Source organism: Camponotus vicinus, unplaced genomic scaffold (genome assembly GCF_025532165.1).
Source record: "Camponotus vicinus isolate PSW18456_S1 unplaced genomic scaffold, iyCamVici1.0 SCAF_7, whole genome shotgun sequence".
In the NCBI taxonomy this organism is placed as follows: Eukaryota; Metazoa; Arthropoda; class Insecta; order Hymenoptera; family Formicidae; genus Camponotus; species Camponotus vicinus.
Window position 1 is genome coordinate 15,623,313 of NW_028141979.1, and position 16,271 is coordinate 15,639,583.

A 16,271-nucleotide genomic window follows, 5' to 3' on the forward strand; every position below is an offset into this window, starting at 1 on the left:
ACAGGAAGAGATTGTACAGGTAACAGATAATTTTTGCTAATATAATTGTGAAATTAATTTAAAATATTTAAGGATCAATTAAAATAATGTATTCGACCAAACTAACCAGAAATTTTTGTTTATTAATACGACGTTTCGACCATATATCGACTAACTAACAAGATTAACGAGTTAGTCAAATCATGGCGCAAGAATAGTTTGATAAATGAAATGACATATAAACATTTAAATTGCACGAATGGTAATTTACCGCGTTGTTACGGTCTGCCGAAGATCCATAAGGACGGTTTTCCATTAAGAGTTATAGTATCCGCTCTTGGAAGCCCGGTATACAACATCTCAGGTTACATCCACAATATTCTGTACAAATCGATAAAGAAACCGAATTCATATATCAAAGACGGTTGGTCCTTTGTTGAAAATATTAAGAATACAGATATCAATGATGACAACATTATGATTTCGTTGGATGTAACCTCATTATTTACAAATGTTCCCAAGGAATTAGTTATAAATGCTGTAAAGAAGCGTTGGGACGATATCGCAAAAAACACGAAATTTAATTTATCTCAATTTATATATGCAATAGAAGCGATTTTGGATTCAACGTGTTTTTCGTTTGACGGACGTTTTTATGAGCAAATCTTCGGCACACCCATGGGTTCTCCGCTATCATCCGTCCTAGCAGATATGGTGATGGACGATCTGGAGACACAATGCTTAAATTCACTGAGTTTTACCGTTTTTATTTACTATAGATTTGTTGACGACGTTTTTGCAATAGTGCCACGCACAGGAATGGACGAAATTCTAACGACGTTCAATAATTACCATGAACGCTTGAGATTTACTTATGAGATGGAAGTTGATTCGTCGATTAGTTTTCTAAACGTTAAGATCATTCGGTCGGATAACAGACTTATTACCAATTGGTTTAGAAAACCCACATGGTCTGAGAGATACATCAATTATTATTCGAACCACCCGTTAAAATATAAAATCAACACTATCTACAATTTAGTTGACCATGCAATTTTATTATCTAACGACTGCTTCAAGCAAGAAAATATCAAGCTAGTACATGACACCTTAATCAATAATTGCTTTCCAGAACATATCATACACAGACACATTCAAAAAAGAATCAATTTTTTAAAAAATCGCGACCATAATGATACTGTTGACGTGAATCCCACTCGTTTAGACAAGACTCATTTTATTACAATACCATACGTAGATAATACGAGTCACGACCTGTACCGTCTATTGCGAAATAGTGGCTTTAATGTCGTCTACAAAATGACAAAAAAACTAAATAATTTAATAAGACGCGGGAAAGACAGCTTACATTATTTTAATGCCATCACGTCGATAAAAATAACGATCCTCAACAGCTAATAACATATCTATTAATGTGTCTGGAAAGCTGGATCTTGGTATAAATAATCTTTGTTGTCCATTAGGAGCATATAGAATGGAGATGATTTTGGGATCAAGCCGAAATAATCCAAAATTATTCTTTGTGTCTTGATTATAAATGCGGAGTAACTTTTCTTGATTAAAAAAAAAGGATGCATGTATTTCTCCTTCTTCTCCGCTTGAAAAGTTAAAAGGTCTACGAAATAACAATGATAAGACAAGTGTTGTATACAAATTAAACTGTAAGAATTGTAATTTATCATACATTGGGCAAACAAAAAGACATTTACGTACGCGAGTGAAAGAACATTGTAATAATATAAAGTTACATGAAATCAATCACTCGGTTATAAGCAAACATAGATTGGAAGCTGGACATGATTTTGACTGGTTGAATCCTAATATTTTGCATAATGAAAAATATGTTCGAAAGGGGGAAATTGCTGAGATATTCTATATCAAGAAACTCAATAATTTAATTAACCTACAGAAAGACACAGAGAGTTTAAACAACATTTACGACAAAATAATAAAGGTCACTTAGTTTCGTTTTTCCTCCCGATGTATTTAGTTTCCTGACGAAGTCTCACATGGACACATCAATTTGTCTCTAAAGTTCAAAATCTAGTTAACGTTTTTTTCGCAAATGTGACTTGTGTAGTTCACAAAATTATCGTCTATGCCTATCTCCTGATCGGTATGAGAATTTTTCACACCCTAATTTCGTGAGCGTACTATGTATTCTAACCGTTAATTAATTAATTATAAATCTTTATTCCAGTATATACTTGATAAGGACCACAACCATATGGTCGAAACGTCGTATTAATAAACAAAAATTTCTGGTTAGTTTGGTCGAATACATTATTTTAATTGATCCGTTGATTAATTGACTAGCGATATTAAGACATTTTATATTTTTAAAATATTTAAGTAATTATTTTAAGTGATTTTTTTTTGCAGGAGAATGTTTCAGGAGAGATGAGAAATCTGAATGAAGATCAGAATGGAGATCAAAATGACGATCAAAATGATGATCAAAATGGAAATCAAAATGGGGATCAAGATGGAAATCAAAATGATGATCAAAATGGAAATCAAAATGGGGATCAAGATGGAAATTAAAATGGTGATCAAGATGTAAATTTTGACGTCAATTTTGATGAGCTGTTCGCATCCTTATAACGGCTTAAATTTTATATTGTTTATATTTTTATTATTATTAAATATTATTTTATTAGACACACACACACACACACAATTGTATTACACACACTTAATAAATTTTATATTTTAATTGTGAAAAGAAAAAATTGCAATTATTTATACGCCTTTCCCTTGCGCTCCCATCCCTTGCGCTATCTCTCTCGCGCGCTAGTTGTAAGTATTGCGATATTATCGTTCTCTCTTTCGTACGCGTTGTCTTGCGCTATGATTCTCTCTCGCACGCGTTGTTCTCGCGATATTATCGTTGTCTCGCTCGCACGCGTTATCTTAGCTATTATCGTTCTCTCTCGCACGCGTTGTCTCGCGATATTATCATTCTCTCACACACGTTATTCTCGTTCTCTCTCGCACGCGTTGTCTCGCGATATTATCGTTCTCTCTCTTTCATATGCTCGTCGCTATCACTCACTTACCTTTGCGTCGTCCTTCTCCCACCTATGCGTCATCTTACAATGCGTCGTCCTTGTCCCACGTTGACGCCATCCTTGTCGCACGTTGACGCTATCCTTGTCACACGTTGATGCCATCCTGGTCGCACTGTCCTTTTCCCACACGTAGCGCTATCCTTTTCCCACCACCGTCTTCTTTCCGCGGATCCCCCTTCCCCGCGCGGACCCTTTTGTCCATCGGTCACGCCGCGGATCCCCCCCGCGCGGACCCCCTCGTCCATCGGTTGTGCCGCGGATCCCTCTTCCCCGCGCGTGACGTCACCCCCCCTCCGCGTGACGTCACCCCCCGCGCCGCAGTTCCCCTCGCACCTCACCCCCCCTAAGAGGACCTGAGTTAGAACCCGCCTTGTTACACTACTGACAGGTTTTTATGTCCTGGTTTTGAACATAATTGACAGGTGACGGGTTTTTCCTGCATTACATTTATCATTTGTCGAGCTTGAGGATCGCGACATTTGTCAGCACCGTGCCCTCGCTTCTTACAAATCTGACATATTAATATTTCTGTACCTAGATCGGATTTATGGTGATTTTGCGGTGAAAATTGAGAGAGTTTTCGACAATTATTCGCTACATGCCCTTCTTTGAAACAGATCTGACATGTTTCCCGCAACCGATTAGTAGGTAATATTTTTGTTTTGTTTGAGTCACTGCTCTGTCCCTGTCGCAAGTCTGTCATTACCCGCAGTTCTCTTTCTATTCTTAAGGCGTCGGCGACCGTTTCTTGCACATCTAAATCCCTCGCTATTCTTTGTTCGATTTCAGGCTTAAGTCCCCTTATAAAACATTTACTCATGTCTTTTTCTAGCGATGTCTTGGTAGTTTGGTCCGGCAATGTATTTCCGGGTCCTCTATACGCCTCTAATATCTGTTTCCCTAGGATTTTGACGCGGTTAGCGTAGGTAACTACATCCTCGTCATTTTTCTGATAAATACAACCTAATTCTCCTTGGAGTTGATAAACGGTTTTTACCGGCCCATAAATTCGTTTTAAATAGGCAGTTAAATGTGATACTTTAACGAAATCTTGATCTTAAATGTTCGGCGCGCTTCGCCTACTATTCGAGTTCTTAAAATTTTAGTAAACTGCGGTTCGGCTTCCTTAGGAAGCATCGATTTTGCTTCTTCGCATCCCTCAATAAAATAATTGAGCGGAATGTTGCTGCCATCGAAGAAGGGGACAGCGTCAACCGCATATTTTAGTGTGGCGAAAGGATTTTGTTGCGTCATGGTTATAGGGTTTTCAGGATAATTTTCAAAGTTATTACTATCAACTATTTTACTTATACTAGCGTTTGCGGCGGTTGATTCGGAATCGTCGGAAGACGGCTTGGGCGAATCGGCAATTAGGGTATTTTCAGTTAAGTTGGAAGAATTTTCCTCAATAAATTGAACTTGTTTAGATGTCGCTTTAGGGGTAGATATGTGTAGGGGAGTAGAAATAGATCGAGTGTTTTTCGGTTTACTATATCGCTCTAATGCAGTTTTATAAAGATCTTCTATTTCGTCTTTATTGACTTTACTTCGAGTCCCGTCACTCATTCCGGTTTCCAAGATCGCACATTTCAATCCCGGACGAGCCCCCAAAATTTATCAATATGTTACGTCCAGACCCTTGAAAGGTCGGGCCATCTGGAAGGACGCAACCTACTTACCCGGTGACACACTTTGCGGGCGTGTGTACAGATCGGGTCGAGCGCACTGTCAGGGGCCTGGCACATGTCAGTGACCAGAATGGTCCCTTTAACTCTGTGAGTGTCCTAGGCCGTTACGCTCGTCGGCTTTTCGGTAAGAGAATCGAATCTCTTTTACTCGGAACGGGACCTTGTGCGATTTCGGTCTTCAGGGAATGAGAACGGGTAGAAAAATAAATGAAGAGTTTATCGTAAATTAGAATTTATTCATTAATTAATTATTTGAGAGATATGAAACATATTTACAGTTATATAAAAATCTTTTAAAAATACAAAATATAATTATTAGGCAATTATAAGGCTAAAGGGGAGAGGACAAAGGGTCAAAGATTTTCAAATTGGATAGTGGACAGCGGGAATTTTTTCCACAGAGCTTGGATTGGGACTCCTAGTGGAAAGTGGGAACCGAGGAGGTACCAGGGGATGATTGAGTTGGAAGGGGCGGTGGTCAGGTAATGCAATAATTCTGCGTGGTCCACTGGACCAGGGCCCACGCAGAAGGCTCCTTCTGGTAAGGGGAAATCGAGGAGGGGGAACTGAGATAGGAAATAATTTAAAGGATCAGGATGGGGAGGTTCAGAAGTTTCATCAAGGTTAGGATATTCCGACGGGGAATCGGCAGGGAAGTCGGAGTCGTGGGAATCTTCTTCAAGGTCGGGAAGATCTCTCGCGAAATCTTCCAGGGCCTCGCCGAATTCTGAAGATTGTGAAGGGTGGAAGGGGAAGGAGGGTCTGACTCAAGGGTGATAACAGGTATAGGGGAAGGAGAGGGAGATTCTAAGGAGGGTGCGGGAGAAGGCAAAGGAGAGGGTTCAAAAACAAGGGTAGAGGGAGTAGCTGGGGAAGGAGAAAGTTCCGGTGGGGTCGGGGTAGGAGATCTGCGGCCTGAAGCAGACGACGGCGCGGGGCCCGAAACAGGTGTACAGGAGGAGGAAGAAGGATGATCTGGGGAAGAGACTGGAGAATAATTCGGGATAAGGGGTGGGGAAGAGGGGTTAGGAGGGTGTGTGCTAGTGTCGAGTTTTATACTGCTAACGGCCGAATCAGTATTAATATTATTTAAGGTATCGCCATTAGTGGGTTTCGGTCAAGATTGAGCCTGTCTCTCTCTCGACCGTTTGTTCTGCCGATTCCGCCACCGCAACGCTGCCCGCCGTTTACCGGGGCGAGGCACTAATAATAATTTGATGCTGAATGAGGGATAGCTTACAGACTTGATGTTAGACTAACTATTATTAATTCTATTACTGTTGTCATTGGGAAATGATGGCTAAGACTTACGGCCGTATTCATAGTCCTTCCCTATTTTAAGGACGGAGGAAGCCTCCATGAAGGATTCCTTGAATCTGCAAGGCCACCTTGTTTCATAGATAGACCTCGAGTCTCCCTTTCAGAAGGAAGGAATGTTTTAGGGATTTTTAGTGATCGACTGGAGGCAGCACCGTTTTATGCTGCCTGCAACTAATTTTATTATGAAAACTTTTTCGTATCGTTAATCGTGAAGCATTGTTGAATATTTTTGATAAATTAAATCGTAATCAAGTATTGTGCAATAATGGATAAAGATAAAAATGTTCATTATACGGAGCAGGAGCGAATGCTCTTGACTCAGCTGATCTTGGAAGAAAAAGTTATTGAAAATAAGAAAACCGGTGCAATAGATTTGAAAGATAAGGCGGATGCATGGGAAAGAATTACAAAAAAATATGCTAGCGAAGGTTGCATGCCTCGCTCCACCAAGCAACTGAAGAAATGCTGGGACAATATGAAGCAAAAGTAAGTAATAATAATCTCGGTGGTAAATAGTAATGATGATTGATAATTAATCAGTTTATTATAAATTTGTTTTGAGTATACATTCTCCTCCTAATATATATCCTAAAAAACCACTTCAAATATGAAAAACATACAGGTAATCAAAAAGCTTATGAATTAGGTTGATATTAATTATTAATATTACTTAATATGAGTTAGAATTCTTTGTCATTTTAATAACACATTGCTATAATAAAACATATAAAAAAAATATACTAATAGTAAAGTAATTGATTTTCAGATCATCCGTGATGAAAAGGAATTAAAATTAATAAAAATTCGAGAAGCAATTGAGCAGCAGCGGGAGTTTCATGTTAAAAAAATAAAGATTGCTGAAGCGGAGGAGAAGATTGTTCTGCTAAAACTTTTAAAGGAGGAAGAGGCGCTTAGACAAACTGCGTAGCATTATATATTAGTATATTATATATTAATGTTATATATTAGTATATTATATATTAGTAACGTAATAATATATATGATAAATATTAATAATATAATAATATATATGTTAAAATATCAAAATATATAGTTTTTAAAATATAAAGCTGTTACTATCTTAACCTTTTAAAACTATCCTATAGATACAGATACAAGTTTCTAAATATTTAGTTATTATTCTTATTAGTGAGTGTAACGTAAAATGATATTTATATATATTTACGTATAATAGAAACTATATTTACTAGAAATGATAAAATCTTGTTTAAATTTTGAAATCACTTTAAATGAGAAACATTCTATTTTAGTTTTGCTAAATAAATAAAACACTTTTTAAATTAAAATTATTTTTTAATCCATATGTACAGGGTGTTGTGCTTGAATACACGGCAGTATGACGGATTGCCTATCCCGTCGGAGTCGGTCGATCGGTCGAGAAATACGCGTGCCGATATTATCGATGAATACGTGCGCGGATAAAACATAACAAGCGGGCGTGCTGTATACGGCGCGAAGCCTACGAGTCGTAAGTTGTTTATCTCATAATCTGTGAACTCTCAACGCGCCTGTGCTAAATCCTTTTTTAATGTAGTAATGGTGAGCTGAGGGAATAGCGGGAACTTAAAAGTGTTAGAATCTTGTTCACAGTTTGAAGGAAATAATGTCACATACAAATAATATAAATAAATATAAATATAAATATAAATAATAATATAAATAATAATATAGTAGGTATACAGAGCCGGTTCTAACCCAGGGGCTCCGAGGGGAGGTGAGGGGCGAGGGGGAACCGCGGCGGGGGGGTGACGTCACGCGGGGGTGACGTCACATGCGGGGGGTGACGTCACGTGCGGGGGTGACGTCACGTGCGGGGGATGATGACGTCACGTGCGGGGGTGACGTCACGTGTGGGGGAGGGGGTATCCGCGGCGCGAGCGATGGACGAGGGGGTCCGCGCGGGGAAGGGGGATCCGCGGAAAGAAGACGGTTGTGTGAAAAGGATAGCGTAAAGTGTGTGAAGAGGACAGTGCGACAAGGATGGCATCAACGTGTGACAAGGATGACATCAACGTGTGACAAGGATGGCGTCAACGTGGGACAAGGACGACGCATTGTAAGATGCTGCATAGGTGGGAGAAGGACGATGCAAAGGTAAGTGAGCAACGAGCATATGAAAGAGAGAGAATGATAATATCGCGAACAATGCGTACGAAAGAGAACGATAATAGCGCGAGAACAACGCGTGCGAGAGAGAACGATAGCGCCAAGAGAACGCATACGAAAGAGAACTATAATATCGCGAGACTTAGAACGATAATAGCGCAAGACAACGCGTGCGAGAGAGAGCGAGAGAGCGCGAGAACAACGCGTGCGAGAGAGAACGAAGATATCGCGAGATTTACAACTAACGCGCGAGAGAGAACACAACGAAGATATCGCTATACTTACAACTAGCGCAAGCGAGATAGAGACGCAAGGGATGGGAGCGCAAGGAGAGGCGCGTAAATAAATTTTTTTTTAATTAAAATATAAAAATTTATTTTAAAATGTGTGTGTAAATACATTTATGTGTGTGTGTGTGTGTGTGTGTGTGCTTAAAATTAAGAATAACAGTAATATAATAGTAATAAGAATAGTAATAATAGTAATATAATAATCTAATAAATAATAAATCTAATAAATAATATAATAATCTAATAATATAATAAAAAAGATATAAAAAAGATATATATTGGGGGGTGCGCCGGTCTAAGGGGGAGGCCGCTCCTGCAACAGAAAAAAAAATGATGTGTTAGTAGAAGTATATTACGATAAGATTTATAAAAAAATACTTACATCTATCGATCCATTCCTGTTCCTCCACTCCTTTTTCCTCCTCCTCCTGCTCCTCATTCTCCTCTTCTCTTTCCCCATCCTCCTCTTCCTCCTCTTCCTCCTCCTCTTCTCTTTCCTCTTCCTCCTCCTGCTCCTCTTCTTCTATGATCCATTGTTCCTCTTCTATTTCTTCGTGGGACTCTTCCCCGAAGAGCCGCCGCAGGTCGAAAATATCTTCGACCTGGTGACTCTCCGGGGTGTCGCCCCACATATATGAAAAGTGGCTTCTCCTAGCCCGACGCACCGTCCGCACCCATTGCCGACGCTCTATATTGATAAAGCCTGGAATTTGAACCTCATCCTGGAACTATATCAAAAATATTTATTTAAAAATACACAATTTTAACAATTTTTATAAAATAATCATAATACATTCAATACTTACATTCCATAGGAAGGTTAGTTTTAAAAACACAATGCACAATAGATCAAAAAATGTTCTTTTCCACTGGGGGTAGATGTTTGTACGATCCATTTTTTTTTCTTCTTTTACTTATACTTCGTGCACGATTCAGAACTTTTTGATGAGAGAACGAGGTCTCGGCACGAGATTTTATAATAGAGATGTGGCATTATCACCATATCAAAAACGCGTCGTAAGACAAAAGTACGGTACCATGAAACTCAGCATGGTATATAATATAATATTAATATTATCATATCGCTACTTTGTGAGGAGACAACGAGGTCTCGGCATGAAACTTTAGAATAGGGACATATTATTATCGCTTTACCAAAAACGCATCGTAAGACAAAAGTATGCATGTTCCCATGCAACTTAGCATGATATAATATAACACTATAATATAATGCGTCAACCCTGCTCGAACGGTAATGAAACGATCATCGAACGGCAATTGAACGCTCGTCGAACGGAAACGAACGCCCGTCGAACGGCAATTGAACGGCTATCGAACGGAAACGAACGACTGTCGAACGCAAACGAACGCTCGTCGAACGGTCATCGAACGGAAATGAACGACCGTCGAACGGCTATCGAACGGTAATTGAACGGTCATCGAACGACTGTCGAACGCCCATCGAACGGAAACGAACGCTCGTCGAACGGAAACGAACGCCCGTCGAACGGAAACGAACGACTGTCGAACGCCCGTCGAACGGAAACGAACGCTCGTTGAACGGTCATCGAACGGTAATTGAACGGTTATCGAACGGAAATGAACGGTCATCGAACGGTAATTGAACAGTAATCGAACGCCCGTCGAACGGAAACGAACGACCGTCGAACGGTTATCGAACGGTAATTGAACGGTCATCGAACGACTGTCGAACGTCCATCAAACGGAAACGAACGCTCGTCGAACGGAAACGAACGCTCATCGAACGTAAAACTATATGCAATTATCAAATATTTAAATGTTTTATCATGTACCACAATGTAGTATCGAAATACAATATCTGCGGCAGCTGTGTCACGTACGGAAACATGATACTGCACACGTACATAGATAGAGATGAGGAAAGAAAGGAGAGAATAAGAAAGACGATAAAAGTATATTGCATCATCAATTTATTATAAATATGGATTCGATGAATCATTATCATGATGTTTCAACCACCAATTATAAATCTTAAATACATTTTGTAAAGCGCAATTTTTTATATGATTTTCACAACGTACAGTATTCTTAAAATCTAACTTATTTAAAGAAGCTACATCCTCATAGTCTGCATCCAAAGTTTCGATAATCACATCGTTTCTCGCATCATTGTCCAGTATATCTGCTAACCATTGCCGTTTTTCGTGTTCTTTAACGTACACGAGAGGTGACGCATCATCATCCTCCCCCGTTGCACCCATCACCGCTGTCGTAATTAAACGTTTCGATTTCCAATATGGAACGTGTCCATCATTCCACGATAATCCATGGTGATTTTTCATCAGCCATAAAACCTGACATCTCTCAGATTTTGTGAGCATGTGCCATGGTTCGGGACATGTAAAAATGTAATGAGAAAGTATGGATCCCTTTCTCAGAACCGCAGCTTCCTTCACGACAAAATTTTTCCCAACGATAAATCCTTGTAGATCCACAAACGTTGGCGGAGCCATGATGACAAGATCCGATCGCAAACTGATGTCGATCGTCAAACATCTCAATCTTTTATATTTTTCATCATATGCAATGGAGGGGATATTTGCTGACTTATGTAATTTTGCGGACTACATTGGTCAATGGATTATATTCGACAACCCGATCGTGCAAGATCAGACAGTAGGCGGTAGTATTCGCCGGTATATTTTCCCTGCATTCAAACTCTATTCTCACGTCCACGGTAGCAGTTTTGACAGACTCGTTTTGTCGCGAGCAATCAATGACTGCGAGAGGACCGCAATGTAGAAACTTTGAAATGGTTAATAGCGTTGGATCATCATCGCATCCGTAATAAGATTTGCGAAAACGAGAGTACATGTTGAATAGGACGGCGAATCTATTTTTTTCAAAATCTAAATTTAAATCATCGTAGGAATAAAATTCCGAGTTTAAATAGAGTTTAACGTTGGTCAATTTGCAGTCGTCGAACAATGTAACATCTTGTGGCACTGAATTCTTTTTACCAGTTTGCAGTGCAAAGATCACGTATCGTGGTTTCTCTAGCTGGGAGGCAGCTTTCACGGTCCACGAATGCTTAGTCGTGCTATGCAGCAGAGGAAATTCGTATAGATCCCAAGATCGGAAACTCATGTTCAAGTATCGTCCGCTTTCCAACATTCGCAACATCGACAATTTATTAATCTCGTTCAATATTACATGAGGCATACGCCACTGTATCTTGAGTAATTCAATCTCTGCTTCCGACGATGGGTGTCCGAATAGACAATTATTATCGTTGCGCGAACGTATCAAAATCAATTCGTGACGAGCGTTAATCACAACGCGTTTATAATCTTCGCAAAATCCCAGCAACATGTTGAGCGGTACGCAATAGTTGAAATAATTTTTGTCACCGTTGTACGTCAAATCCCACGCATTCTTCAAGTTTATATTTTTCTGGTGCGTTAGAGAGACATAATTTTTGAGCGTCGAAGTTATTCCAACATTTCTGTTGCGATCAATCTCTACTCCGTCGAGTCCGTATCGAAGCTCATCAAACATGAATGCGGCGCAATTGTTTCCCAATACAACCTTCATTTCGTCATTCGCTTTACGCACATTAAACCATCCCTCGATGTAAAGAAAGCTTTCGCACGGTAACGTGTACAAATCCTGATGTTGTATAGGTATTCGTATCTCATCGCTGTATCCAAGCGTCGTATTTGCGTACGGATTGTACGTATGAGTCTCAATCTTGACGATGCGATCGTCAAAGACTGGCTCACCTCCGATATTCAAAATATCAATCATTCTTTTCGTACCATGAATCCCAATGATTTTAAAAATTCACGATTCAACGCGTTCAGCTTCTTCTTAACGGCTATCTTATTATTGTCACCCGATACTGCAATAGTATTGTCCCTCGTAAAAGTATTGTCTCTCGCGTGCTCCGTTTCGTTCAGCACGAGCATACTATGTTTGTCGCCGCCGTATATGCAATCTTACGGTAATTTCCTCTCCTCGAAAATCGAGCAATCGACCTCTTTGATCCACAATACGTATCGTTAAATCCGTAATGCTCCGTACGATGATCGGCAGATAAATGATCTGTGCCGGCGTTTCCGATATCTTATATCCTGGTGGTACGCTCGGTGAAAATTCATGTATCGTGTGTACGTGCATGCCATTGCTGTACGCACCAGTAGTCACGTTACATTCTATACGAATAATATTTACGTTTTTAATATTAACCGGTTCGTCCGATTCATACCACTTGCGAGGTTGCAATATACGATTCGATGAGAATCCAAGCAAGGATCCTACATTGTCGGGTTTGGTAAAGTTTATTCTGTCGGCGCATTTGATTTCGCTCTTTAGCGTGCTATGATTGGCGCGGAGCGCTATTGGATATTCCTCATCATAATCGTTTTCAATATCTCTGGAAAGGTGTTCATCTTGCAAAATTGCGCGTTTGAGATAGTCATTTATAGCGTGCAATTCGTACGATCCTTCGGGAATCGTAATTTCTTTGTCGTCTTTGCTACAGTAAAATTTATTATTCGAAAAATTTACGTTCGGAATCGTATGATAAGTTTCGAAATCCGTTAATCCGAGCTCGTAATCGGCATCGGTCAAATTTATAGCGGGAAAATAGCTTACAGCGAGAACGCTGCTTCTGCCAGTCAACGTAAGTGTCAGTGACATGTCGAACGAATACTGAGTCGTGACGATGGATTGTTAGGCTTTAAATTGATCGTCAACTGTTTGAAGAAATTTTAAACACAACTGTCCACAGATGCTCTGATTGTAACTTTGATAAGATGTGTAATTGTATTCAATTTTCACTCGTCCGAAATATCGCACAAGTTCCTTAGGTGGTCGAAGATTTCCAAAACTGTCGAAATATACGACACGATCTCCCCTCTTTGCGTACACTACCCAATGAGTACCAGGGCCATCAACGTCATCCAAATTGACGATACCGCTCTCGTTTCGTCGTACACCGCTTATTGGTAAATTATTGCGCATGAAAACATCTCTAAAGAACGGTATGTGCATACGTTTCGCCAATTGTTCCAATTGCACGTTAGTTGTCGCACCCGTAGGCATTTTCAATGTTTTTTCGACGTTTTTTTTTCTCTTAGACTTTGTTGAGAATCCCTGTCCACGCTTGTACGGAGCGAGATAAAGTCCGCGACCTTCCATAGCGCGATTGTGACGCTGCAACTTTTCCAGCTGACGTTGCGCCGCCTTGCTATCGTTTACCGCCTTTGCGATTCCCGCCGCACCGCCGACTAAAGAACCGACAACTCCCAACAACGGTAAAAGTGGTAAAATACCACCGCGTTTCGCTACTGGAAGTATTCGTTTTTTCCTCCTCTTTGTCGTCGATGGCTTTTTCATCCCCATGCCGAGTTTTGTCTTTGTCTTCATTGTCGCCCAAACAGTCGTAGCGGCTGCTCTTTCGCCAAGAGTCGAATCCCTCGCGGTAATGCGTTCTCGCGCTCTTGCAGCTAGTATGCGATCCGCGACGTGTCGTTGACCGAGGTCGTTGCTTCGCGAGTAAGCAATGTCGTGCTCGTGACAAGCGGCGTCCAATGGATTGATGCCTCGATCGCCTCTAGCCAATCGTTTCTCTAATCGAGTTCCCGGGCCACAAAACTGATAACCGGGAATATGTAATTCGATGGGAAGCGCGTTTATCGCACGATTTAAGAGACCGCTACCTCTTACGATTCTCGCTGACATTCGTAGCAATCTTTTATTAACGGTGGCGGACCGTCGATATGTGTTCGCTGCCACGGCTGATTGTAATGTCGCATGCACGAACGATATTGTCGAACCTCCGAATCAGCCTTTATATATTCTGGAAGCTTGTTCCACAATCGTTCCACGTAATCACCAAAATTTTGTAGTAAAACAATCTTTGGGATATACTGCAGTTGTCCAGCGGTAAGCCAGAGAATGTCTCTGTTATCCGACAGAAGGAGAAACATTTTTGATACTGAGCGGTTTCGAGTTGAGACACCTCTATAAATAGGTCTCCCCCTCGTGATCATTCGCAAAATTGATTCGAAAGAGAAAACATGCGGTTCGTGCGACAATCAAGGCGGATAATCAAAGTATCAAATTTCGACGATAGACTAATATCGGAGAAAAAAGTACGCAAGCATGGAAACATGCTACCGACTACTATACGCGGTATCGTTTGCGGCCCTTCAAACTGCGGTAAGACAAACGTGTTGATTAGTTTGATAGAAAGTCCGTACGATGTACGTTTCGAGAACGCGTACGTATACTCGAAATCGCTTCAACAACCGAAATATAGATACTTGGAAAATTTATTAGCACCTATAGACGAAATTGGTTATTTCACATTCTCTAATAACAGCGATGTCATTCCACCGAGCGAGGCGCTTCCGAATTCCATCTTTATCTTTGATGACGTGGCATGTGACAAGCAAGATACGATAAGAGAGTACTTTGCAATGGGTCGACACTCGAACGTCGACTGTTTCTATCTTTGTCAAACGTACGCCAAGATACCTAAGCATCTTATACGCGACAATGCGAATCTTTTGATTTTATTTAAACAAGACGGCACAAATTTGAAACATGTGTACAACGATCATGTAAATACCGACATGTCTTACGACGATTTCCGCGCATTGTGTCAGAAATGTTGGCAACACAAATATGGCTTCGTAGTCATTGATAAAGACAGCACGTTGATCAATGGACGATATAGAAGAGGATGTAACGATTTCGCGATACCGTAAAGCGATCAGTCGTCATCGACACATCGATCGAGCATCATGAACGGCGATCGTGAAAAGATTGCGAGAGAGATTGCAAAAACGAGCGAATCAATTCGCAAAAAGTATCGTGCTTTGAAAACTGGTAAAATGGAGGAAGACGTTGCATTGGAAAGACAATTTAAGCCAATTACCGAACCTTTAAAACAGCTTGTCGAAAATACTGTGGAATCTGATGCGCCGAAAATCGAGCCATTGAGTTTGACGTTCGGAGAGAAGCACGAGGAAAAAATAAAAGAGTCAAATCAAGGAATAAAGCGAGCACGGATAAATATGCCGATAAACGATTCGCCGATATATTCGACACCGAATCGATCAAAACGAAGGAAACAATTTTCTAATATGGCTACTGTTTCTACTCCGATAAAAGTACAACCGCGTCAAACAATACCATCCCCGTCCGTCGAAGGAATTTACGAGACCACGCCCGATTCGTTTGTAACATCGGTCCGACACGAATTAGAAACGTCCGAAGGTCAGAAAACGTTCCGAGATCATTTTGGTCCACTAGCGCAAAAATATATAGGAGCTATCATGTTGATAAAAATAAGAGTATGGATTACATCTACGGTGTTAAATTTACCAGCAAAGGAATGATGCTCGGTGATAAACGTTTCGATGTGGACATGGAAGATAATATAATTATCGATGGAATAAAATATACGGAAACCGAAGGTATCTACGATTTGATTTTTAGAAAATTTCCCAATCATAAAAAATACACTCAAGACGATTTGTATAAATATCAAAGTATATTAAAAGCAACAAATGCGCATAAACGTGACAACAAAGTTAATAATCCTATTAAAAGTAACAAAGGATACAAGTACAAATATATAATTGCACCATTATTCCCCGATAGAAAGGTGGGAAGAGGTCTAGATGCGCCGCGCACCATGACGCTAAGCGACAACATGATCGATTACGTGCATTGGAACGATCCCAACGAATTGGTAGATCGTTTGCGATTGCTGGATGCCT

The 16,271-nt window shown here is 40.3% G+C and overlaps 1 protein-coding gene across 1 annotated transcript; it reads left to right on the top strand.

Annotated features, from left to right (window-relative positions):
• Positions 1–210: 210 nt before the first annotated feature.
• Positions 211–2,544, top strand: LOC145974220 (uncharacterized). Its single transcript, XM_083104026.1, has 3 exons — positions 211–950; positions 2,201–2,264; positions 2,383–2,544. Exons 1-3 carry the CDS (start codon positions 211–213, stop codon positions 2,542–2,544), a joined length of 966 nt encoding a protein of 321 aa, XP_082960152.1.
• Positions 2,545–16,271: the final 13,727 nt, after the last annotated feature.